Here is a 25103-nt window from a genome sequence, read left to right on the forward strand (position 1 = left end):
GCTAGGATTACTGGTGTGTGCCACCAAGCCCAGTTAAGTATAACATTTCTTTTTTTGTTTGTCTTTTCAAACCACAACAGTACCAAATATTTTTTGCCATATGAATAGTTTGACAGTAAAAAGAGAGTTATAATAGTGTGAAAGAAACTCAGAGTAATAGAATTGATGTTAGAGAGGATTTACTAATAAACTTTACTTAGGAGACATTAAGACATACAAAATAGAATTTAGTTAAGGGAGTACTTACTGCCTTCAAAATAACTCAAAGATAAGCACAATGCTAACCAGACTTTTCAGAGATAAGTGAAGTTTAAGATTGTTAGGACTGGGGCTGGAGAGATGACACAGCAGTCAAAGGCCCTGGCTGCTCTTCCCAAGGACCCAGGTTCAATTCCCAGCACCCACACAGCAGCTCACAACTGTCTGTAACTCCAATTCCAGGGATCCTACATTCTCACACAGACATACATGCAGGCAAAACACCAATGTACGTAAAATAAGAATAAACCGTTGACTAGGATACGGCTTCTGAAATTCTTCACAGGGGTTCACCAGCCATTAGGCTTTATAACAAAAGGAGATAACTCTGACTTACAACCAGCCATTAGTTCCATCTCTGTCAGAGAACAGGCCTCATAATGGACAGTTCAAGGGCAGCACAGGATGACAACCACCCTTAAGTCCTGGTCCTGGCTTGCCATTAACGCCCACAGTTTTTTTGTTGTGTTGTTTTGATACTCAAAGAAGGATTTGTTCAAATAATGTTACTGACATTTCCAGGTAAATTGATAGCAATGCCAACAAATGCCTGATACATCTACTGTAGTGTTTGCACTTTTGGGGGTCTTGGTTTCTTTGGAATGGGGATTCCCAGCTCATCTGAAATTGGTCCAAATTCCTGGGTGATGCAGGGGTAGATTTCCTTATGGAGGCTTGCTTTGTCCTTAACAAGTGTAACATTTCTTTTGTTGTTGTTTTGATTTTTAGAGACTCACTATGCAGCTCTGGCTGTCCTGGAAGTTACCATGTAGACCATGCTGACCTTGAACTCAGAGATCCACTTGCCTTAGCTCCTAAGTGATAGAATTAAAGCTGTGTGCCATAATGCCTAGCTAAGTGTAAATAATTCTCCAGTATGCTATAAAGAGGAAAACTGATGTTGCCAAAAACTTAACTCCTCCTCCAAGAGAGATTTAAGTATTTGAATAATAATGGAAAGAATTCAGGGAGCATTTAGGAACCCCAGAGAATGGAATGTTAATCTAAGATTCCTGTAGTAGGCTTCAAGGATTTCTATCCTGAAGAGAAAATGAGGGAGTGAAAGGTAATTTAGATGCTAGATTTGCAAATTTTATTATTGGGAAATTGGGAGAAGTCTGTCTTTGTTTGAAGGAGACCTAGTAGTATAAACATGAGCAATGGTAGGTTTGGTATTAAAATCTGATTGGGTGGATAGTGAAGCCATTCATACAAAAAGTTTTCCAAGACATTTTGTGAGGGTAGAGAAATGTAACTTGTTATATTTTAGAAGAAAAATCCCAATGTCAAATCTTGTTATCTACCTCCTTCTGTGACATGCCCCCTTGCCAACTCTGCTTATCATTAATCATCTTTAAAAAACTGATTTATGACTATGTGGGTGGGTTTTAAGCATGTATATGGATAGCCAAGGAGGCCATCAGGGGGAATTAGTCACCTGGAGCTAGAGTTATAGGCAGCCATAGACATGCGTGCAGGGAAACAAACTCAGGTGATCTGCAGGAGCCCTACATACTAACTGCTGAGCTATTTCCCCAGCTCCCACATTAGCCTTCTTTTTGGTACTCAAACATTACCTGAGCTATTTCTGCCTTGGTGTTTTTGAATAGCTTTAGTTTCTGTCTAGGTTACTCTTACCCTGGACTGATTGACTTTTTGACATTTCTTGTCCTTTTTTTTTTTCCTTCAGGCATCCAATTACCCAATCTAAAAGAACTACCCATTCTCCCATTAACCTTTTCTGCCCCCAGTTCTGGAATTTGAGTAACCTATGTATAAAGATTTAGTAGCTCTAGTCCACTGCTGTACAGTTTCTGTTGCACGGGAGCCATGTCCACCACGGCCCTGGAAAGTGGATGAACAGTATTTTTCTTATCGGTCTGAGTATATGGCCTGCACAAACAGCAAAGATGGGTCAGGAAATGAATGTAGCAATGCACTTATGAATAGTGTGCAGCCAAGAGCAGATGTCTGTCCTTTGAGAACCAGATGACTTTGCATTGTGCTCCATCTCTTGTTTGTGAGCAAATCAACCCTAGTCTTCCTTAAGAACTAGGAGGGAAGTTGATCATCAAGGTATGGTAGCATATATTGGCACTTGGGAGGCAGAGGCAGGTGGGTCTGAGTTCAAGGCCAGCATAATCTAGGTAAGCAAGTTCCAGGCCAGCCAGGACTGCACAGTGAGACCCTATCTCAAATAAATGAATAAATAAATAAAATCTGTTTTTTTTAAAAGAGGATTCTGAAGGTGGTTCTGGTGTATTGTAAATTCATATCCTTTTTCTTAACTTTTTAAAATTTTTATTTACTATACTTGTTTGGAGGTGTGGGGTGGGCTTACAAATGCCACATAATACTCAGAGATTAGGGGACAATTTGCAGGGCTTTTCTCCTAACATGCAAAAGGGACTGGAGAAAAGGAGCTGAAATCCAAACAAAAAACAGCCACGAGAAAAACTCTTCAGGACCCATTTTTATTTGTGCTCCATTTAGTTTCCGGATACTTTAAAAAAAGTTTCATGCCCCCCAGGGTATCTCTGAATTAGCTAGCAACCAAGGATATTTTCTAAAAGTCCTAATCGTGCTGCCTGGGCTTGCCCTGCGCGAGATGACAGGAATGCATCCCCAAGCCAGTTAAGGAGGCGCTGAGGCTCACCCAAGGCTCAGCGCATGCTAGGCAAGCATTACACCAACTCAGCTACACCTCCAGCCCATTTCAGTCTTGTCTTTTCCTGCCAGTTTATCACCCATTGCCTTTATCTTATCCTAAATTAGCCATAACCTTAATTTCTTATCCCTTCTTACAAACCAGCCATACTCAGAGTTATCTGGGAAGGAATTTTACAAAAATGTGAACTACAGCTATGCAGGGGCCCGCGAGCTTGGCAGTTCTGGCATCCTAACCTCGACCTGCATCCTAGTTTTCTTACCGAAGGACCATGGATTGGGGGTAGGTATTCAATCACGTCAGCGTGTGAAAAGGTCTTGCACACCGCTGAACAATTCGGAACCATCATTAAATAAAAAGGGACACTCTGGCCTCCTGCCGACCGCACCACGGGAGACGTTCCGAGGCTGGAGCCTGCCCCATCCACTTTCCCTAGGATTCCGGAAAGGCTTAAAGCGACCGCACGGCAGAGAGGCGGTCGGCAAAGACAAACTCTCCTAAATCTCGTGAGCCCAGGTCCAAAGTGGGCGGGGAGCCCGAAGTCTCGCGAGATGATGGGGTTTTCCCGCGAAGAAGAAGCGCGCGGTTTTCCTCGCGCCGGGGATTGAGCGAGCTCGCCGGCAGCGCTCGGCTGTGAGGAGTTCGTGTGCGGCGTTTGAGGCGCTCGGAGGAGGCGACTGGGTCCCGGCGGGTGTCCAGCCATGCCTGCGGAGCAGCCCGCGAGCAGCAGCGGTGAGCCGGCGGCGTGGAGGCTGCGGCGCACGCCGCGGGAGGGAGCGGGCCGGGGCCGGGGCCGGGGCTGAGCGGGGAAGGAGGCGTGGGGAGCCGTGGGGAGGGAGCGCCGGGCCGCCCGCCCGCCACCTCGCCTGCCGGGCTGCACGAGAGCGTTTCGGGAAGTCTCCCTTTCCCATGCACGCCCCTCCGGGAGCTGGGTCCCGGCTGATGATGCTTCGGCGCGGGGAGCAGAGGAGCTGTGACTTAGATCCCGTTCTAAAAGCACCCCCATCCCTCCCCTTAGGGCCCTCAGCCCCAGAAATGGCTGAGCACACGGAACCTGCGCTGATTACTCCAGCCATGCTGGAGGAGGAAGAACAGCTCGAGGCTGCGGGACTTGAACGGGAGCGGAAGATGTTAGAAGAGGTGAGCCCCGTGACCCGAGGCTCACCCCGCGGGCGTTGCCCCAGCACCTGCTTGGTCCTTCCTTGAACTTCAAAGCAGCCTGGTCACCTCTGTCTTTTGCCTCCGTGTAAAGATGAAATCTTGGCATGTGCTTTGAATGATAGGTTTCTGAGGTCTTGGGCAGGGCTGGTCACGACACATCTTGAGAGTGCATATCTTGAGTGAACATTTCACTCATTCAAGATTGCCTTTTTGACTCATTATTAAGATTCAGCTGCAATCACTGGTGAATGCTTTCCTTTGCCGTCTTGATGGCCCAGATTAATCTTTAACACCCAGAGTCGTAATTACTAGACAGGGAAGGTAGATATTGGCATCAATCAAAGGCTGGGCTGAAATCCAGGTCTACTGATTATTCCCCCTTTTTTTTCTTTTTTATTTCGTTTGTTTTGGGGACAGTTTTACTCGGGTTTCCAGGCTGGCCTCCAAACCCCAAGATCCCCGTCTGGTTTCTCAGAACTGGAATTACTGGAGTGTGCTACCATTCCTTGCTTCTAATGATTTCTTAGCAGTTAATTACTGTTTGCTACCTAAGTGACTTGTTTTAGTTTTCTATAAATAAAATCCTTTAACCAAAGTTGCGGTGTATATATTCATGACAAGTTAGAGTATTTGTAGTTTCTGTAAATAGACTCTATAACTTAGTAAAAGCAGCTTTTAACATTTGGAAAATTTAGTTTTTGTTTAGTACTGTGAAGTCCCACCCTGCTGCTTAATTGTTGAGAAAGCAAGAAAAGGAGTGATATATCCTGGAAAATTCTTAAATCCCTAGTTTCCTTGAATTTATTTCAGCCCATCAGTATAATATGACTTATCTTTGGGGTTTTTAATCTTTTGTAGCCCAGCCTGGGCTGGAACTCAGAATAATCCTTCTGTCTGAGCCTCCCAAGTATTGGAATTATAGGCGTGTGTCACCTTGTCCGGCTTATATTTATATTCTTTCTTAAAAACATTTTTCCTTTATTATTTTGAAATGTTTATTCATGTGTGAGTGGGTGGGAGGGGTGTGTGCACTTGAGTCTGGAGTGCCTGCAGATGCTTTGGAGCTAGGGTAGTCTGGTTGGGAGCGGCCTGACACGACATGGGTGCTGGGAACCAAGCTTGGAACTTCAGCAAGAGCAGTTGCACTTTTCCCTGCTGAGCCATCTCCAGCCCAGATTCATATTACAAATGAGCAAATTGAGCCAATTGGTCAAAAAGTAAGTGTTGAAGTTAAATTTGAGCTCATGTTCTGAGTTCCCTTCCTTATCAACTGTGCCCTTTCATGAAAGGCAATAGATATACCTTAATGGGATATTGAACTAGCTGAGCATAAATAGAAAACAACTTAATTTGGAAACTAATCCATCCTGAAACAAGTGATGACTCGCATGGTTCGTGTTAATTATTTTATGTCAGTGCTCTTTCCCATTTATTTGTGTGTTTGTGTTGTCCATGGAGGATGACCAAAAGTTGATGTCAGGTGTCTTCATTCTCCATTTAAGTAAGAATTATTAATGTGCATGGGCCTGTGTGCCTTGGCACTTGTATGTAAGTCAGAGGACAGTTTTATAGAGTCAGTTTGTTCTCTTTCCATACACCTTTATGTGGATTCCAGGGATTGAACTTAGATGAACATCATCTCACAACTTCAGCTAGATAGGGCAACAAGCCCTGGGGGTCCTCCTGACTTCTCCTTCCCAGTGTTGAGATTGCTAACATCTCCAATCCCAGTTTTATGGGGTTCTGGGAGTCCTAACTGAGGTCCTCACAGTTTCATGGTAAGCACTTTGTCAACTAAGCCAACTCCCTAGCCCCCAGTCAGCATTCTTAACTCCTTTTGTTTTGTTTTCTCCTGAGTGGGTATGGGAACATATCATATGCTTCTAGTTAGCTTCAAACTAGCAAGGCTCTGGCATTGTTAAACCTTAAGATTTATTAAGAGTAGGGTCACACTAGGCTGCATGCCTGTAATCTCAGCACTTGGAATGTGGAGGCATGAGGGTCAGATATTCAAGGTCATTCCCTACATGGGTCATCTTCAGATATGTAGCTACATAGAGAGTTGTGGGGACAGCTTGACTTATATGAGATCCTATCTTAAAGAAAAACAGTGCTGGGTGTGGTACTTAACACCTATAAATTAACCACAACACTTGGGAGATCGAGGCAGGAGAATTGCTGTAACTTTGAGACTATCCTAGGCTACATAACAAGACCCTTTATCAAAAAAAAGTCACTAGGTTAGAGATATGCTCCGCTCTTAAGAGCACTACTTGCGCTTTCAGAGGATCCCTGTAGGATTGGTTCTCAGTACTCACATGAATGCTTACAATCATCTACAACTCCAGTTCTAGGTAATCCAAAATCCTCTTAAGAACAGCAACACAGGTATCAGGCACATGTGTGTTACATATACATACGTGTGTGTGTGTGTGTGTGTGTGTGTGTGTGTGTGTGTGTGTGTGTGTAGGCAAAAGAGTTAGACACATAAAATAATTTTTTCCCACCCCTGGCTGTCCTGGAACTCACTGTGTAGACCAGACTGGTCTCAAACTCACAAAGATCCACCTGCTTGGGTTAAAGGTGTGTGCCACCACCATCTGGCATAAATTTTTTTTTTTTAAAGATTTATGTATTTGCTGGGTGATTGTGGCGCATGCCTTTAATCCCAGCACTTAGGAGGCAGAGGCAGGCGGATCTTTGTGAGTTCGAGGCCAGCCTAGACTACCAAATGAGTTCCAGGAAAGGTGCAAAGCTACACAGAGAAACCCTGTCTCGAAAAATCAAAAAAAAAGAAAAGAAAAGAAAAAAGATTTATGTATTTATTATGTATAGTGTTCTGCCTGCATGTGTCCCTGCAGGCCAGAAGAGGGCACCAGATCTCATAGGTGGTTGTGAGCCACCCTGTGTTTGCTGGAAATTGAACTTAGGACCTATCAGAGAGCAGTCAGCGCTCCTAACCGCTGAGCCATCTATCTCTCCAACCCCCAGCATAAATCTTAAAAAAAAGGTTGTCATGCTGGACATGGTAGTACATGTATGCCTTAATTAAGAAGCAGGTTCCAGACCAGCCAGAGTTACATGGTAAGGCTGTCTCAAAAAAGAAGAGAAAAAAATCAGGTTTTAGTTCCAATGTTTTACTCATTGGTGCCTCAACTATTTTATGAAGATGATAAAGTTATTTCTAATTACATTTTAAAATTGCAGAGCTGGAGCGGTGGGTCATTGCTCTTGTAAAGGTTCTGAGTTTGAGTTCAGAATCTATGTTGGGTTGCTTACAACTGCCTATAACTCCAGCTCCAGGGGAATCTGACAGCTCTGGCATCCGTGAGCACCTGCAATCTTTTCAAAGACACAGGTTCAATTCCCAACACTCACGTGGTAGTTCACAGCCCTTTGTAACCCCAGTTCCAGGGGATCCAGTCCCCTTCTGGACACCAGGCACACAAGTGTCAAAAACATACATGTAGATAAAAGATCCATACCATAAAGACAAAGTAAATTACTTAGTAAATAAATTATATAAAAATAATATAAAAATTAGATTTGTAATTCCAAAATGTATGTGACATAAATGCAATGATCTAGCTGGGTGTGGTGGCCCATGTGTAATCCTAGTACCTGGGAAGTAGATGCAGGAGAATCGATTCAAGGTTATCAGTAAGTTTGAGGTCAGCCTGGGCTATTCAAAGAAAGCTAAAGCATAAAGGCAAAACTCTGGGGAAAACAAAATGCTGGCAAGGCCTAATAAGACATGAGCAGTAGAGGAAGCATGTTGAATTTTGAAGAGAGGTTTGGATTGGTGGGATGGCTCAGCTGGTAAAGTGTTTAGTGCACAAACCTGGCAACCTGAGCTCTAACCCAGAACCCATGTAAAGATGGAAAGAAAGAACTGACTTCAGAAAGTTGTCCTCTCACCTTCAAATGTGGGTGTCCAGGCTTGCAAATACCTCCACATCCTGTATGCACACAGACAAATAAGAAAAGAAAAAGGTTTATTTTGGTGTTACTGTTTTGATCCAAGTTTGAGGGACTGAATTTGGTGATGATCTCCTAGTAGGCTGAATCAAGTGGTAGAAGGAATGTAGCACAGGCTTTGTTTTTTGTTTTTCAGATAGTTTTGAGACAGGATCTCATGTAACCCAGATTGGCTTGGTACTCCCTATGTAACAGTGGCTATCCTTGAACTCTTGATTGTCCTTCATCTATCCCCTGAGTACTGGGATTATGGGCATTTGCCACTATGCCTGGGATACAGCAATTTTAAAGTTTTATAAAGATGTGGTAGACCCTGGCTAGTGAGGTTTTGTTTTAATTAGCATAAAAAGTTAGGGGTTTCGTGTGGTATTTTCTTTTTTGTCTTGAGACAGGGTTTCTCTGTGTAGCTTTTGAAGACTGTCTTGGAACTCGCTCTGTAGACCAGGCTGGCCTTGAACTCACAGAAATCCATCTGCCTCTGCCTCCTGAGCGCTGGGATTAAAGGCATGTGCCACCACTGCCAGGCTTCAAATGGTATTTTCATATATGTCATTGTACTTGTTAATTCTTCCCCTCCTGTCTTCCTCTATTCTCCCTCACCCTCCTTTTTGTGGCTTGAGTTCTTTTAGGTTTTGTTTCTTGTTTTTGTTGTTGTTGTTTTGTTTTGTTTTCTGGTTTTTCAAGACAGGGTTTCTCTGTGTAGCTTTGCGCCTTTCCTGGAACTCACTTGGTAGCCCAGGCTGGCCTCGAACTCACAGATATCTGCCTGGCTCTGCCTCCGAGTGCTGGGATTAAAGGTATGCACCACCACTGCCCGGATTGTTTCTTGTATTTATTCTAATTCTGTTCTGTTCTATTTTATCTTCATGGCTTTGTTTCATTTTGTTTTGTGACAAGGACTTGCTTAGTCAAGCCTAACTTACTATGTAGAAGGATGGCCTTGAATGATCCATGTGCCTCTAGAAAATTTAGTGTCACAATATTTTTCTTTGGATAGGCTCGAATGTCTTGGGATAGAGAGTCCACTGAAATTCGATACCGCAGACTTCAGCATTTGCTTGAAAAAAGCAATATCTACTCAAAATTTTTGTTGACCAAAATGGAACAACAGCAGTTGGAGGTATGTATATATGATTAACTATGGAAGATAAATTAGAAACATTTTGAAGACAGCTTTTTGAGATATAAATTAGGTATAGTACAATGTAGAGATTTCAAGCTCATGGTTGAGTTTTTAAAATTAATCTTATTTTATTTATTTATTTTGTGTGAATGGTTGCTTGTATGTATGTCTGTGCGTCATGTGCATGCCTGTTGCTTGAAAAAGGCAGAAGACATTGGATCCGCTGGGACTGGAGTTCCAGATGCTTGTGGACTACTATCTGGATGCTGGGAATTGAACCTGGGTCCTAGAAGAGCAACCAGTGGTCTTCATGGCTGAGCCATCACTCTAGACCCTATTTGATAAGTTTTAACCTGTGAAAGTATAGACCCATGTTATCACCAACACAACTGGAATAATGTACATTCGTGCCATCAGCAAATCTCATGATGCGTCTCTGTCACTGTTGATTAGTAGCTCTTTTCCAGAATATTAAATGAATGGAAGCATGGTATTATAGTATTATAAATGTTTGATTTCCTCCTTGTTTTCTATCATATAATTCCTAGAGTCCCTTTTTTAAAAAAAATTTATTATGTATGCAGTGTTCTGCCTGCATGTATGTATGCCTGTGTGCCAGAAGAGGGCACTAGATCTCATAGAGGTTGTGAGCTACCATGTGGGTGCTGGGAATTGAACTCAGGACCTAGGACCTCTGGAAGAACAGCCAGCCAGTGCTCTTAACCTCTGGGCTGTCTCTCCAGCACCCTGAGTGGTATGTTTTTATATACTGATGTGTTAGCTAGAATTGGGGGTTAGTCACTTCCAAGCTGTAATTCTCGGCTTCAAGGTTAAGTTAGTTGATCACTTGTGATCAGTGTTTTAAATCTTTCATACCTACCTAATGAAGGTCCAAAGTGACATGAGAGCTTCCTCTGTGGAACAGTTGGAGGGGCCTGGAGAATGGTGTTCTGGAGAGAGCATTGAAACTCTCTTCTTGCCGTGCTGTTGTGGTTGTTCATCAGTATTTTTTGTAATAGACTGTAAATTAAAGTAAATGTTTCCCTGTGTTCTGTGAGCTGCTCTAGCAAGTTCAAACTTGGAGAGGATGTTGTGGGAATCTCATTTCATAGAAACAAGGGTTGAACAACTTGAACATTCTATTTGGTAGCAGGATTGAGGAGGACAGTATGGGAACCTAAGCACTCAGACTGTAAGATCTGGTACTCTGAGACAAAGGTATGTACAGGCACATTTGACGGCACTCAGCAGCAGCATATTAACTAGTTGCTTTGTGTCAACGGAAGAGTGGAAGTTTTATCAGTTAAGGTAGAAGTTCCAACAGGTAGTTGTTGAATAAAAGAATAAGAGAAACCCAGTTTTTTCTCCTTAATATTTATAGGTTAACTAGGTATGCAGTATTGTCTTTTCTTCATTTTTCAGATTTATTGTATAGTATATTGATCATTTAAATATTTTATTCCTGAGAGGCATCTTATTTTTTTAAAAAATAGCATTATTTTAGATCTTGGGCTACATAGAAGTATAACTGAACTCTGAATTGCTTATTGGTTTTGTTTAATTTTTTTGAGGCACGTCTCACTGTTTTGCAGACTGGCTGAGAAGGCTCATCATCTTTGTTTTATCCTCAGTTCACTGTCCTTTTGAAAATTATTGTCTAATATATTGTATGTGTATTTAGTTCTATGTGTCAGAGTAAATCTGTTTCCTGTAATCCCATAAAGCCTGGAAGTACAAGTTCTTTTTAAATTATTAGTGTTTTTCATTATGAATACTTGATGATGTAATTGATATATTTTAATGTCACATTTCTTAACGAAAAATATTTTACAGGAACAGAAGAAGAAAGAGAAGTTGGAGAAAAAAAAGCGATCATTAAAAGTTGTAGAGGTAATATAACAAGCCAGGATTTCCCCCTCTAGTGCTGTGGGTTGAACCCAGGGTCTTGAATATGCTAAGCAAATGATTTACCACTAAAGGATTCAGTCCCTTAGATGGTTTGTGTGATCTTAAATTTTGAGATAGTTGTTCTTTTTACTTATTCATTTTCTGCTTAATTTCAAATTTATTCTATTTTTTTTAAAGATTTTATTTATTTTTACTTTGTGTGTAAAAGTGTTTTGCCTATGTGTGTTTTAAGTACACCATGTGTGTGCAGTGCCCTTGGGAGCCAGAAGTGGATGTCAGATCTCCTGAAACTGGAGTTGTTCAGCTTGTCCATTTATTTGTTATTTGTTTGCTTTAATTTTCAACTCTAAAAAATTTTTCTTGGGCTAGAGATATGTTCCAGTGGTTAAGAGCACTGACTGCTCTTCAGAGGATTCATGTTCAATTCCCAGTACCCACATGGGAGCTCATAATTGACTGTGACTCCAAAATCTGAAACCCTCTCACAGAACACCAATGCACATAAAATAAAAATAATTTTTCTCTAATGGGTAGTAAATATTTTTTAGAGAATTATTTTATTTTATGAATGTGAGTGAATGCCTACATATATGTATGCATGTCTGTATACCACCTGTGCATGGTGCTTGGAGAAGCCAGACCAGTTATTGGATTCCCTGGAACTGGAGTTACAGATGTTTTTGAGTGTCTTGTGTGGGTATTGGGAACTGAACCTAGATCCTCTGGGATAGGAGCCAGTAAACACTTAGCCAATGTTCCTGCCATCTCTTTAAATCTTAAAAAAAAAAAAATTCCTTTTAAATATCCTTTCATTTTTATGTGTATTTGTGGTGTGTCTGAATGTTTATGGATGTTCACATGTGTACATGTGTGGAAGTCCCAAGATTGTCCGTTTGGAGGCTTCCTAGGTCATTTTCCATGTTCATTGAGGCAGGGTCTCAGTTGAACCTGTAGCTAACCAGTATGGCTAGTCTGGCTAGCCTTCTTTCTCTAGGGATCCCCTATCTCTACCTTGTGAACACTGGAATTAAATGAGGCACCATGCCTACCCAACATTTTTATGGGTCTTCAAATACAAACTCCAGTTTTCATAATTAGAGCTTTCAGAGCAGGGGCTCTGATGAGTCATCTCCCTAGCTCTTTTTTTTTTTTTTTAAACTTAATTAGTTATAGTATTTTGGTTGCATTCATCCCATTATACTCTCCACCCATTTCCTTTGAATCCCCTCTTCCTGATATATCCTCCTATGTTCATGTCTATTTTGTGACTTATTGAGTTTAGGGTTTTTTGTAGGAGCATGATTAATAGAGGGTTAATATTCTGGTCTCCAATTCACAGAGATCTGTAGTTTGAGTTTTCTTGCCTGGCCCACAGTCAGGTCAAATCTCTCTTACCTGCCAGTCCCACAGTCCCTCAGACCCAACCAAGTAAGCACACAGAGACTTATATTACTTATAAACTGTATGACTGTGGCAGGCTTCTTGTTATCTACTTCTTTTATCTTAAATTAACCCATTTCTATTAATCTATACTTTGCCACGTGGCTTGTGGCTTACCGGTGTCTTTACATGTTGCTTGTCATGTTGGCGGCTGGCAGTGTCTCTCTACCCAGCCTTCCACTTCCCAGAATTCTCTTCTCTCTTGTCCCGCCTATACTTGCTGCCTGGCCACTGGCCAGACAGCATTTTATTTATACAGAGAGATATCCACAGCACTTCCCCTTTTCTTTTTCTTTTTTTTTTTTTAGGAAGGTTTTAACTTTTACATAGTAAAATTACATATAACAAAACAATTATCAAGCAAGAATTACAGTTACAATATTAAAGAAGATATCCTATCTATCTTATATTTGTGAGTCTAAGGTTTTATATCTAACTTATCTTTTATCATAATTGAGCAAATTATAACTATCTATTCTTCAACCACATCAAAGACCTCAGAAGGATATAATATTACCTGAGAACTGGGAGAAGGATGTAAGCAACTTTCGGGAGGGAGTCTCGCAGGGTAGACAGAGAGCTGGCAGTCTGGACAGTCACCTAATGTTCCTTTGTAAAGTTGGGGTAACTGTCTTCAGCCTATAGGGCTAGAGTCTCTTGGTCACTTTTCTTAGTGTCCTATAGAATTTCTGGCAGTTTCCTCTGCGAAGCAGGAACCTGAAGGACCATTTTGTCAAGCAAAGTTCAGTGGTCCTGCATGTTCAGTCGATCAAGCAGTCCAGGCTAGAACAGTTTCTTGCCCAAATGGCTATATTTGCCAAGGTGAAGATAAACTCCATAAGAAGTGTTTTCGATGCCCATCTTCCTCTCTGAAGTAAATCAGTGCTGCTAGGAGCAGACATGTCTCACTGTCCAGAAAGTCTAAATTTTAAAAATACTTTAAATGCCATATTCTGTAGGTCTTTGAAGTATTTGAAGATTACCTATCTATCTGAAATATCTCTGTGTATACCTAGAAGACTTAACTAACATGGCTATGAGTATGATTATCATAGATGAGTAATTATTAATCTATTTTTAATTATCCATTACAATTTTAAATGAGCTGTACAAACATAATATCTTAAACAAGAGTAGAAATATACACACAGTATAACAAAATTAACTTTAAGTTTGTATCAATAGACTAAAATCTATACCAATGTAAAACATTTTAAATGAGTTGTTGCTCTTTAGAAGTAAGTTCATTAATCTACCCTTTCATCCTGTTATATCTATATCATACCCCCCCCCCTTTTTTAGAAAGAGATCACATTTATAATCAACCTGATTTAAATAAAAATATTGTTTTTCACTGTTCCACACAAGAGGGCTCTTCTGATTTGGGACACAAGAATCTCTTAACCTTTTCTTTTAGCAATGTGTCTGGGCTTAGAGAAGGAGTGAGCCAATTACATCTCCAAAGCCAGCTTGATAATTTTGGGAAATTGGGCATAATTTCTCTTACTGCTTCCTGCTGGAGGGGGACGCTGTATCTTATGGGGACACAAAGAAAATTTTAGGATTATGGAGTAGTCTGTGAGGGTAAACCTCTGAGCCAGTTGCCTTGAAACCATTCTGAATGTCGGATCATCTGGGCCACGGTGTCATCGGAGACCTTTCAGGAGGTCTTGGCTGATCAAACCTGATGTATCTTAATCTGGAACAAATCCACAGCCTCTGGTTTTCTGTGGAAACCAAAGCAGAGACTCTTTTCCAAAGCAATATATCCTTAAATCCAAATTTTGAAGTCAAGGTACCTTTAAAATTTACATATTTGTTTAACTCAACAGCTTTTACGATCAAATCTTTTTCTGTAGTTAAAAATTCCAAAGACAACATAAACTAGATTCTCTGTGTAATATACATCTTTGTAAGACTGAAACGCCGCTGTGGCTGCTGGCTCCGCTCACATCAGCTTCCCAACATGGCGGTGGTACAGTTTACCGCCAGCTCTGGGTCTGGAGCCAAGTGTACCATCAACTATCAGAAGCAGTTCTATCAAAGCAGTGCATAGCCCAGAAACCTTTTTTTTTTTTTTTTTTTTTTTTAAACTAGCAAAGGCTAAATCCACCACGCAGCAGAGTAAAGTGCCACTTGTAGACTCCTCATTCCCGCCACATTACAGGTCAGACGCACATGCCAGGAACCCACCATAGTAGCTCAAACTGGCAGGCTGCTGCTAACTTGAGAGAGACAACTAGGAAGCTGTTTTTAACTCCGTTTTAGAATCTATTTTCTCAGGTTTTAAGTGGAAACTCTTGCCAACATGTTGGGCGCCATTTGTAGTCAAAGTTTTCCTGACTGGCCCACAGTCCCTCAGACCCAACCAAGTAAGCACACAGAGACTTACATTGTTTATAAACTGTATGGCCGTGGCAGGCTTCTTGTTATCTACTTCTTCTATCTTAAATTAACCCATTTCTATTAATCTATACTTTGCCACGTGGCTTATGGCTTACCAATGTCTTTACATGTTGCTTGTCCTGGCGGCAGCTGGCAGTGTCTCTCTCCCTGCCTTTACTTCCCAGAATCCTCTTCTCTCTTGTCCCGCCTATACTTGCTGCCTGGCCACTGGCCAAACAGCATTTTATTTATACAGAGCGATATCCACAGCAGAGATCTATCTGCCTTTGCCTCCCAAGTGCTGGAATTAAATATATATGGTGCCACATTGGGGAATATTTTTATAATTTATCTGTGTCTGTAATCACCCACCATGCTTAGGTGATCATGGAGTCTTAGAAGAGGGCATTGGATCCCCTAAGGCAGTTGTGACCTGCCTAATGTGGGCACTGGGAACCAAACTGGTCTTCTGCAAAAAAACATGAAGTGCCATTAACCACTGAGTCATCTTTACAACCCTTAATCAGTACTTTTTAATGTGTAATGCCATCCCTGGTACACACAGAGGCAAAAAAGATCATGAAATTACAAGGCTGGTCATCTGATCTACAAAGTGAATTCTAGGCCAGTTAAGGCTATATATATAGTGAGAACCCCCCCCCCCCAAAAAAAAAGTAATAATAAAATAAGAGAATAATAACATAGAAGTCCTTAGTAAAAATAATATTTTAGTGTCTTAAGAGGTAGCTCAACTGTTAAGGTCACTGGTTGTTCCTCCAGAGGAGTTGGGTTTCATTCATACACCCATATAGTGGTTGTTAACTTTCTTAACTGTCTCAAATTCCAGGACATCTGTTGCCCTCTTCTGTTTTTGGGCACCAGGCATATGCACACGGTGCACACACATACATGTAGGCAAAATACATAAAATTAATGAAAATAAAATTAATAAAAAATAGTAACGTTCTAAATCTTTGTTTTGTAGGGTAAAAATTCAGTTGATGCAAATGAAGAAAATCCAGGTAAATTGACTTTGTTCCAGTTTGAAGAGTGCATGTTTGCTTTTTCTGTTTTTAGGTGCTATTAATTATGTGGTTTTGTTTTATAGTCATGAAAAAGAAAAGAGGAAGAGAAGAAGAATCATACAATATTGCAGAGGTCATATCAAAAGAGGTAATAATCTAAGGAGATTACTTAATATTAGGTGTTGACTAAAATCTATTGTAGACTTTTCTTTAAATACTTAACTGGACTTGGTTGCCTTTAATTCCAGCAATTGAAAGGCAGGGGCAGGCGGATCTCTTAATTTTGAGGCCTGCTTGTTCTACATAGTTCCAGGACAGACAGGGCTATGTAGTGAGACCCTGTTTTAAGAAAAGAAAAGAGGGCTGGAGAGATGGCTCAGCGGTTAAGAGCACTGGCTGTTCTTCCAGAGGTCCCGAGTTCCATTCCCAGCAACCACATGGTGGCTCCCAACCATCTGTAATGAGATCTGATGCCCTCTTCTGGCATGCAGGCAGAACACTGTATACACAATAAATCTTAAAAACAAAAAACTACTTATTTGTATGGCCATTTTGCTTGTGTGCATATATGTGCAGTGTCCTAAGTCCAGAAGAGAGCATCAGATCCCCAGGAACCAGAATTATGAAAGTTTTTGAGTTACCATGTGGGTGATAGGAATTGAACTTATATCCTCTAGAAGAGCTCTTAACCACTAAGCTGTCTCCTAATTGTAATTTTTTTGAGACAGTCTTAGTATATGGCTCAGACTGGCCTCTAGCCTCCTGAGTGTTGGGGTTACAGGAGTATGCACTTACATCAGCCTTCATAATACATTTATTAACTTGAGTGGATTTTAATAATATCAGAAATTTTTGGAATAGAAAATAGAGCAGAGCATTCTGGTTTATAGGAACAATGTATGGAGACAGCGAGAAAACTACTTTTGGTGGGGTATGGTAAAGATGATAGGAAGTGCTCATGCAGAAGGACGGTACCAGCTGTTGAAGGAATCTGTGGTGTGTAAATATGTGCCCCTTGTACACCTAGGCCAGAAGAGTGGTTCCTTGGGGCTGAAGTGAATGGCATTTGTGGGATATCCTGCTTGTTTGTTACTAGACTAGCACTTAAGCTTGTACAATAATCTTAGCTGTAGGCCACTTTTCAGGCCCCTTCTTTGCCTCTTTAATGTTAATCTTGTTTTTTTTGAGTCAGGGTCTCACTGTTTAGCCTTGGGTAGCCTAGAATTTCCTATGTAGATTAAGCTGGCCTTGAAGTCATGGAGATCCACTTGTCTTTGTGTTTACAATTCTGAGATTAAAGTCATTACCCCTCCTAGCTCTTGCTTCCTTAAAGTATTTCATCCCACATTCTTTTCTCTGAGCCCTTCCCCCCATGACTCCCCTCTCCCAACAATATTTGGGACTAAATTTAGGGGCCAAGTGTCTTTTATCAGCCATGCATCTCTGAATTCACTACTGTTCACTATAAAGAGACACTTCTTTGATTAAGGATGAAAGTAGTAGTAGTTTACCTGGACCAAATGTTGCTGGGGCCATGTAAGTGGTAGTTAATTATTAATTTTTGTTTTTTTCAATCTCATAGGAAATTTTGTCAGTGGCTAAAAAACATAAGAACAATGAGGTAAGATTTATAAATTTTATTACTGTGTGTGTTTCTGTGCATGGATGTATGTGCATCTGTGGCACATGTGGAGCTCAGAAGACATCGTAGGCCTGATGGGGCCCCCTTACCTGTTATGCCATCTTGCTGGCCTCTTTGGCATTATTTTTGTTTTATATTCATTTAGTTATGGGGATGTGTGGCATGCAGGTGTCAGGGCAGTGTGCAGGGTTCCTGGGTTGAACAAGTCAGATCATCATCATCAGGGTTGATAGCAAATGTTGAGCCATCTTGTTCCTCCTCAACTTTTTATATATTTATTTATTAGTTTATTTATTTTTGGTTTTTTGAGACAGGGTTTCTCTGTGTAGCCCTGGCTGTCCTGGAACTCTGTAGACCAAGCTGGCCTCAAACTTGCAGAGAGATCTGCCTGCCTCTGTCTGCCTTTGCCTCTGGAGTGCTGGGATCAAAGGTGTGCACCACCACCGCCCCACTCCTCCTTAACGTTTTTTATTTTTAAAGATTTATTTATTTATTATGTACACAGAAGAGGGCGCCAGATCTCATTACAGATGGTTGTGAGCCAACATGTGGGTGCTGGGAATTGAACTCAGGACCTCTGGAAGAGCAGTCAGTGCTCTTAACCTCTGAGCCATCTCTCCAGCCCCAACTCCTTAACATTTTTAAACAGGAGTTAATGGCATCTTGAGCCTGATAGGACCAATAATCTCAGATGAGCCTGGAGGATTACGAGTTTGAGACCAGCCTGGCATCTATAGTAAGTTCAAGGCTGTCCTGAGATACATAGCAGCCTATTCCAAACAAAACAGAAATCGATTTTGGTAAAATCCATCACGGATTATTAAGTCATTGTTGAGTTTCAAAAATAGGTAAAAATTGACATTCCTTTCTTAAAGATTCTTTTTCTTTTTTTTTTTTTTTTTTTTTTTTCAGGTTTTAGAATCAGGGTTTCTCTTTGTGGCCCTGGTTCTGGAACTCACTCTTTAGACTGGAATGGCTTTGAACTCAGATCTGCCTGCCTCTGCTTCCCTAGGGCTAGGATTAAAGGCATGAACCATCACTGCCAGGCCTAAAGAGTGTTTTTATTTATTTGTCTATATATGTCTGCACATGTGAATTTGAGTACCTGAAGAGACCAGAAGAAGGATTTCCCACAGCTAGAATAGAGGAGGGTATTGGGACGTGAACTTAGTCTTCTTCAAGATCCCCTAACTATGAGCTACCTTTCTTTTAAATGACTTCACATTTATATGGGAATGGAAACGTCTTGAGATTTTTACTGTATATGCAAGTTTTATTCTCTAGATCTAGTAACTACAGTACTATAGATTTTGTTACATTTTCTTTTTTGAAAAAAAATTTCATACATGATATGTGTGTGTGCGCGCACCTCTGTGTACATTTGGAAGTCAGGATAACTTTGATAGCAGTGATTTTCTCATTCTTTATGTTCGAACTCTGAACTCTAGGCTTGCATAGCAAGTCCTTTACCCACTGAGAGCTGTCACCAGCTTGTTAGCAGCATTTAATACCAACCTTTTAATTAAATGTTTCTCATTGCAGGATGAAAGCCCTTCCACTGCTAATCTCTGTGTAGAAGATCTTCAGAAAAATAAGGATTCAAATAGTATGATTAAAGATAGATTGTCTCAAACTGTTAGGCAGAATTCTAAATCCTTTTTTGACCCAGTTCGGAAATGTAACGGACAACCTGTACCTTTTCAACAACCAAAACACTTCACAGGAGGTGTGATGAGGTGGTACCAAGTAGAAGGCATGGAATGGCTTAGGGTAATGAATTTTCTTTTCTTTTTTAAAATTCTCTCTATTATTGTGTCTATGTGGGGGTTGGGGTGTATGCCACAGCACATGTTGATATCAGAAAATGATTTTGTGGAGTTAGTTCTCTTCTACCTTTATGTGGATTTTGACAGTTGAACTTAGGTCAGCAGGCTTGCACAGCAAACACTTATATCTGCTAAGTTATTTTGCCTTTCCAAATTTTATTTTCTATTATTATTATTTGTGTGTGTGTGTGTGTGTGTGTGTGTGTGTGTGTGTGTGTTGGCTCATGTGCTGCCATGTTGTGTGGTATGAGGGCGTGTCAGTAACTTTGGGGTAATCTTTCCACCTTGAGGGGCATGGGAATTGAAGTCGGTATTCTAGCTTGCAGAGTAGGGCTTTTATCTGCTGAGCCATCCCCTTGGCACTTTTTTGTTTGTTTGTTTGTTTGTTTGTTTGTTTGTTTGAGATTGTGTAGCTTTGTGCTTTTCCTGGAACTCGCTTTGAAGACCAGGCTGGCCTCAAACTCACAGAGATTCGCCTGGCTCTGCCTCCAGAGTGCTGGGATTAAAGGCGTATGCCGCCTGGCAGCACATTTTGTTTTTAATGTAAGATTTCGTGTAACATGCTGGCTGAGAAATGCTGAGTCAGGAATGAACTTGAACTCTGGTCCTGTTGCATCTGCTTCTTCAAGTGCTGGCGTTGCAAGCATGCACTATCAAACCTGGCTCAAATTGCCACTGTGTGTGTGTGTGTGTGTGTGTGTATGTATGTGTATGACTCTGCTCGCTGGCTCAGGAGCGTATACAAATTCTCCTGTCTTCGCCTCCTGTCTTTTCGTGTGAGTGCGGGGATTACAGATGCACATGCACTACTGTGCCCAGCTTTTATGTGGGTTCTGGGTTTCCAAACTCAGTGCAGTAAGCTCTTTTGCCACAGAGCCATTTTCCCAGACCTTTTGTTACCTGTTTTATTGTTGTTTGGAGATGGTAGCCTAAGTTTGTAGCTCTGGTTGACCTAGTACTCAGTACCCTTGGAATTCAGAGGTTCACCTTTCTCTGCTTACTGAGTGCTGTGATGAAAGGTGTGCCCTGCCATGCCTCATCTGGAGTTGTCATTTTCCTTTTTTTATTAAGTGTATTTATTTGTGTATGAGTGCTTTATCTGCATGTGTCTGCATGCTAGAAGAGGGCACCAGATCTCATAGATGGTTATGAGCCACCATGTGGTTGCTGGGAATTGAACTCAGGACCTCTGGAAGAGCAGCCAGTGTTCTTAATCACTGAGCCATCCTTCCAGCCCCTTGAGTTGTTGTTTTTGATGCTGCATATAGTCTTTTCTCTAATAACTTAGTAGCATTATATACCATTACTAAGGTTTTATTTTTAGTATAGGAAATATTTGTATTTTTTAAAGATTTATTATATGTGCATATGGGGGTATGCATGTGTACTGTACTTGTATATTGGATAGTGCAGAAGCCTTAAGAGTGCATTCGATTCTCTATGGCTAGAGTTGCAGGTGATTATGAACTACCCATTGTAGGTGGTAGGATCTGAACTTTGGAGAGAAGCAAGTGGTCTTAACTGCTAAGTCATTTTTCCTAGTCCCTATATATGTTTTCTGAGTGCTTTAAAGTGAAAATTAACTTGTCAGACCTTCAACACTTTGTAGCCTTGATAAAGGACTTCTCTTAACTTACAATTTATTATGTTGGACTCATAGTTTTGATTGTGTTTTTTAAAAAGAATCCTTTGTTCAGGAAATGTTTGCATTCACATTTACATACAGTGTATTCTTTTTCCAGATGCTTTGGGAAAATGGAATTAATGGCATTTTAGCAGATGAAATGGGTTTGGGAAAGACTGTTCAGTGCATTGCTACAATTGCATTAATGATTCAGAGGGGAGTACCTGGACCTTTTCTTGTTTGTGGCCCTTTGTCTACACTTCCGAATTGGATGGCTGAATTCAAAAGATTTACCCCAGAAGTAAGATATATTTTCTTAATATTATTTAATATTATTGCATACATTTTTTTGTTTTGTTGTTTGAATTATAGATCACCCATAGTAATTAAATTAATTTCCATATAAATTGCATCTGATTTGACTTACTCAATTTAAACTACTTTTCTTTGGTTTATGAGATTGGTAGTCTGATACATTTTGCTGATAATTTCCTTAGATTGTTTTTGGGATTTCACAGCATGATTAAGCTGAGACAGATCTACATAAAACAAAATTTCTTCTTCTTTTTTTTTTTTTTTAAAGATTTATTTTGTATACTATGTTCTGCCTGCAGGCCATCTCATTTACAGATGGTTGTAAGCCACCATGTGGTTGCTGGGAATTGAACTCAGGACCTCTGTAAGAACAGTGCTTTTAGGGGCTGAGCCATCTCTCCAGCCCACAAAATTTCTTTATCATGTTTATTTTTCTACTTGTTTTGTTGAGACATTGTTTCAGATAGGTTTAGCCCAGTCTGAGCTTGGATTTGCTGCATTTCTGCTTCCTCAGGCTCTTGACTGCTCAGCATGTCACGTTTATTCTTTTTATTTTTAAAATTATTTTAAAATGTGCACCACATGTGCACCTGGTGCCAATATAGGGCATCAAATCCCCTGGAACTAGAGTTACAGACTTGTGTGCCATAATGTGGGTATTGGGGAAGGGAATCCTGTCCTCTTGAAGAGCAGCAAGTTCTCTTAACTGCTGAGTTGTTTCTCTAGTTTCTTCATGTTACTCTTCATGGATTTTTTTCTTTTACCCAAATGCATGCTATTTCCTCTGTACCCCAATAATATTCCTTCTTGTATGTGTCAGTTCATTAAATAATGAGTTCTGGATTTCTCTTATTTGTAAGTGCTTGTTTTCAATTGAAGGAAAAGTCCTGCATATACAGGCTATCTTATCTATGTTCTTGCCTCGAGAATATGAGAAGAATATGTTCCAAAAGTGGCTTATTCATCTGCCTCATAAACTTTTTTGTTTTGTTTTGTTTAGGGGTGCTTTTTTTTTTTTTAAAATTTTCTCTTATTTTAGTGCAGTGATTTATTAAGTTGACTTATTTTGTCATAGGAAATACAGAACTAAAATTATCTTTTAGAAGTGGCTTGTTCTATATTTTTCAACTCATTTATATTTTGTTCTGAATCAATATAATCTTGTAGATTCCTACTATGTTGTATCATGGAACCCGGGAGGAACGTCGGAAATTGGTAAAGAATATCCACAAAAGACAAGGGACGCTGCAGATTCATCCTGTGGTAATCACATCATTTGAAATAGCCATGCGAGATCAGAATGCTTTACAGGTACAGATGGTTGTAGTTCATGAGTCAGATTTTTAATTCATATTACCATCCAGTAACATTTGTTTCATTGTTGTTGAAGTAATGTACTTTGCGTTTCCTTTAGAAACTGGAGGCTTGTGATGATTGTGATGAAGGTTTTTGTCTCTTGGTAGAATTAAAGGCTGGCATTTTAAAGTGGCCATATTAAAGTATTAGAATCAGCCACACATAAATCTGATCTATAAATATGTCATAGATAAATTTGAGACATACTAGTTCGGATTTATTGGTCGAATTTTATTCAAATGTGAATAGAATATTTAGGACTGTGAATGATACTCTGTCCTTTTTCTTTATTGTTCTAGCTTCTTATTTATTAATGTCCTTGTTTATTTACAACGCAGTTAATTGCCTTTTCCCCTCACTATTCCATCTGAATTGCATGTAGTTCTTACTGTTTGCATTTCCTTCTGATCATGTAAGTTCATCCTGAGTGAGTCCCCTTAGCCTTTTCTTTCTTTTCTTGATTTTATTTATTTTTTTTAAGATGAGGCTCTATATAGCCCTGGCTGTCCTGAAAATCAGTGCAGATCTACCTGGCCTCGAATGCAAAGATTCACCAACCTCTGCCACCACTGCTCAAACCCTTAGCATTTTCTTACATGAAGGAAAGAAAGTAGCATAGATAATGACTTCAATACGACATCAAAGCGCAAAGCTTGTAAGAGGAGTAGTGATGTCTAATACACTCACAAGCAGTCTTTATCAAATGTTCCATTTGTGTGTGTGGTACTGTTGAATATGATAGCTCCATAATTTTTTTTTTTAAGATTTATTATTATGTATACAGTGTTCTGCCTGCATGTCAGAAGAGGACGCCAGATCTCATTACAGATGGTTGTGAGCCACCATGTAGTTGCTGGGAATTGAACTCATGACCTCTGGAAGAACAGCCAGTGCTCATAACCGCTGAGCCATCTCTCCAGCCCCTATAGCTTCATAATTTAATAAAATGCATACCATTATAAATTAGTGATAGCAGCTGGCGTCGTGACTAATCTTAGTACTCATAAGGCATAGGCAGGAGAATTGCTTTGATTTGGGACTAGCCTGGACCACCACAGAGTTATATCTTGTCTTCAAGGACACACACACACACACAGTCTAAAAGCCATTTCTTTACAGTAAACACTTACAGAAGAAGGATATATGGCTGGGTGTGGTGGTGCATCCCTTTAATCCCTCCTTGGCAGGCAGTCATAAGCAGATCTCTTGAGTTTGTGACCAACCTGGTCCACATAGCTAGCTAGTTCCAGGCCAGCCAGCATTACATAGTGAAACCATATTTCAAGTAATATATGGAGTACTTGTAATTCTAAATAAGAGTTTTGGGCTAAATAACTACTGTTGAGGTAACAGGTATAATTTATTCATAAATCATACTGTACTTTTTTTTTTTTTTTTCTTTCCGAGACAGGATTTCTCTGCAGTTTTGGTGCTTGTCCTGGATCTCGCTCTGTAGACCAGGCTGGCCTCCAACTCAAAGAGATCCGCTTGACTCTGCCTCTCAAGTGCTGGGATTAAAGGCGTGCACATTTTCTTTTGTAACTTGATTCTTATTTAAACATGTAACCTGGCGACTCATGATGTATTTCTTCTCTACCTTGCCTATATTGATGAAACTTGCTTGCCAGTTCCTTTTGCTGTTTTGGAAATTTTTCTCTTTCCCACTGAGCCATTGAACCGTTGCCCGGATTTTAGTTTTAGTTGGTGATGGGACTGAGGTTGCTGTTGATGACAGCAAAGGTATCAGTGTTTTCTCACTGGTAATCAGTAACTTACGAGTTACTTTTCCAGGTTTCATCTCATTTCCCTCCTTGGTTTTTCTCTTTCCTGACTTTTACTTACTTATTTATAAAGAGTGTTTTATGTTTTATGTTGCACTTTTAAATGAAAGTTTTGTAGTGGGAGATTATTCAGATTATTTGGCTTTTTATGTTACCAGAAAAGTAAACCCCTTTAATTGTTACATTTAAAAAGTAGTAATATTTTCATTCTGTTAGGAATTTACTGTATAAAGTTTAAATACCTCATTTCATAGTTTTTATCTAATCCGTCACCAACCAACCCTGCCTCTGCCTCCTGAGTGCTGGATTAAAGGCTTGTGTCACCTACCCAGCTGCAACAAATGCCACTAAGCAATCTCTGCGGTCACCTTTTTTTTTTTTTTTTTTTAATGTGTTTTTAGCTAATCGCATTGGCAAGGCTATCTTGGCGTGATAGTTTGATGTCTCTGTTTCCAGAAATTATGCATATTTATTTATTATATAATTAAGTGGATTTTATTTCCTTGATCAACATTAAAGAAAGGACAAGTTGAGAGAACAGTTTCTAGGGCTTTATGAAAATATGGTGTTTTTTGAAAATACTAATTGCTAAATTTGGCTTCTGAGGATAGGA

General features: G+C 40.2%; 1 protein-coding gene across 1 annotated transcript in view; it reads left to right on the forward strand.

Moving 5' to 3' along the window:
- The first annotated feature begins 3530 nt into the window (after positions 1-3530).
- The window catches only part of Hells (helicase, lymphoid specific), a 40928-nt gene continuing 19355 nt past the window's right edge, over positions 3531-25103 (forward strand). Inside the window, exons 1-10 of the mRNA XM_036191665.1 lie at positions 3531-3658; positions 3945-4066; positions 9063-9185; positions 11022-11078; positions 15907-15943; positions 16030-16094; positions 17529-17567; positions 19131-19358; positions 21157-21339; positions 22521-22664. Coding sequence (XP_036047558.1) covers positions 3628-3658; positions 3945-4066; positions 9063-9185; positions 11022-11078; positions 15907-15943; positions 16030-16094; positions 17529-17567; positions 19131-19358; positions 21157-21339; positions 22521-22664 — 1029 coding nt within the window. The 5' untranslated portion in view covers positions 3531-3627. The remainder of the gene's footprint in view (positions 3659-3944; positions 4067-9062; positions 9186-11021; positions 11079-15906; positions 15944-16029; positions 16095-17528; positions 17568-19130; positions 19359-21156; positions 21340-22520; positions 22665-25103) is intronic.

Source organism: Onychomys torridus, chromosome 1 (genome assembly GCF_903995425.1).
Source record: "Onychomys torridus chromosome 1, mOncTor1.1, whole genome shotgun sequence".
NCBI classification, from domain to species: domain Eukaryota; kingdom Metazoa; phylum Chordata; class Mammalia; order Rodentia; family Cricetidae; genus Onychomys; species Onychomys torridus.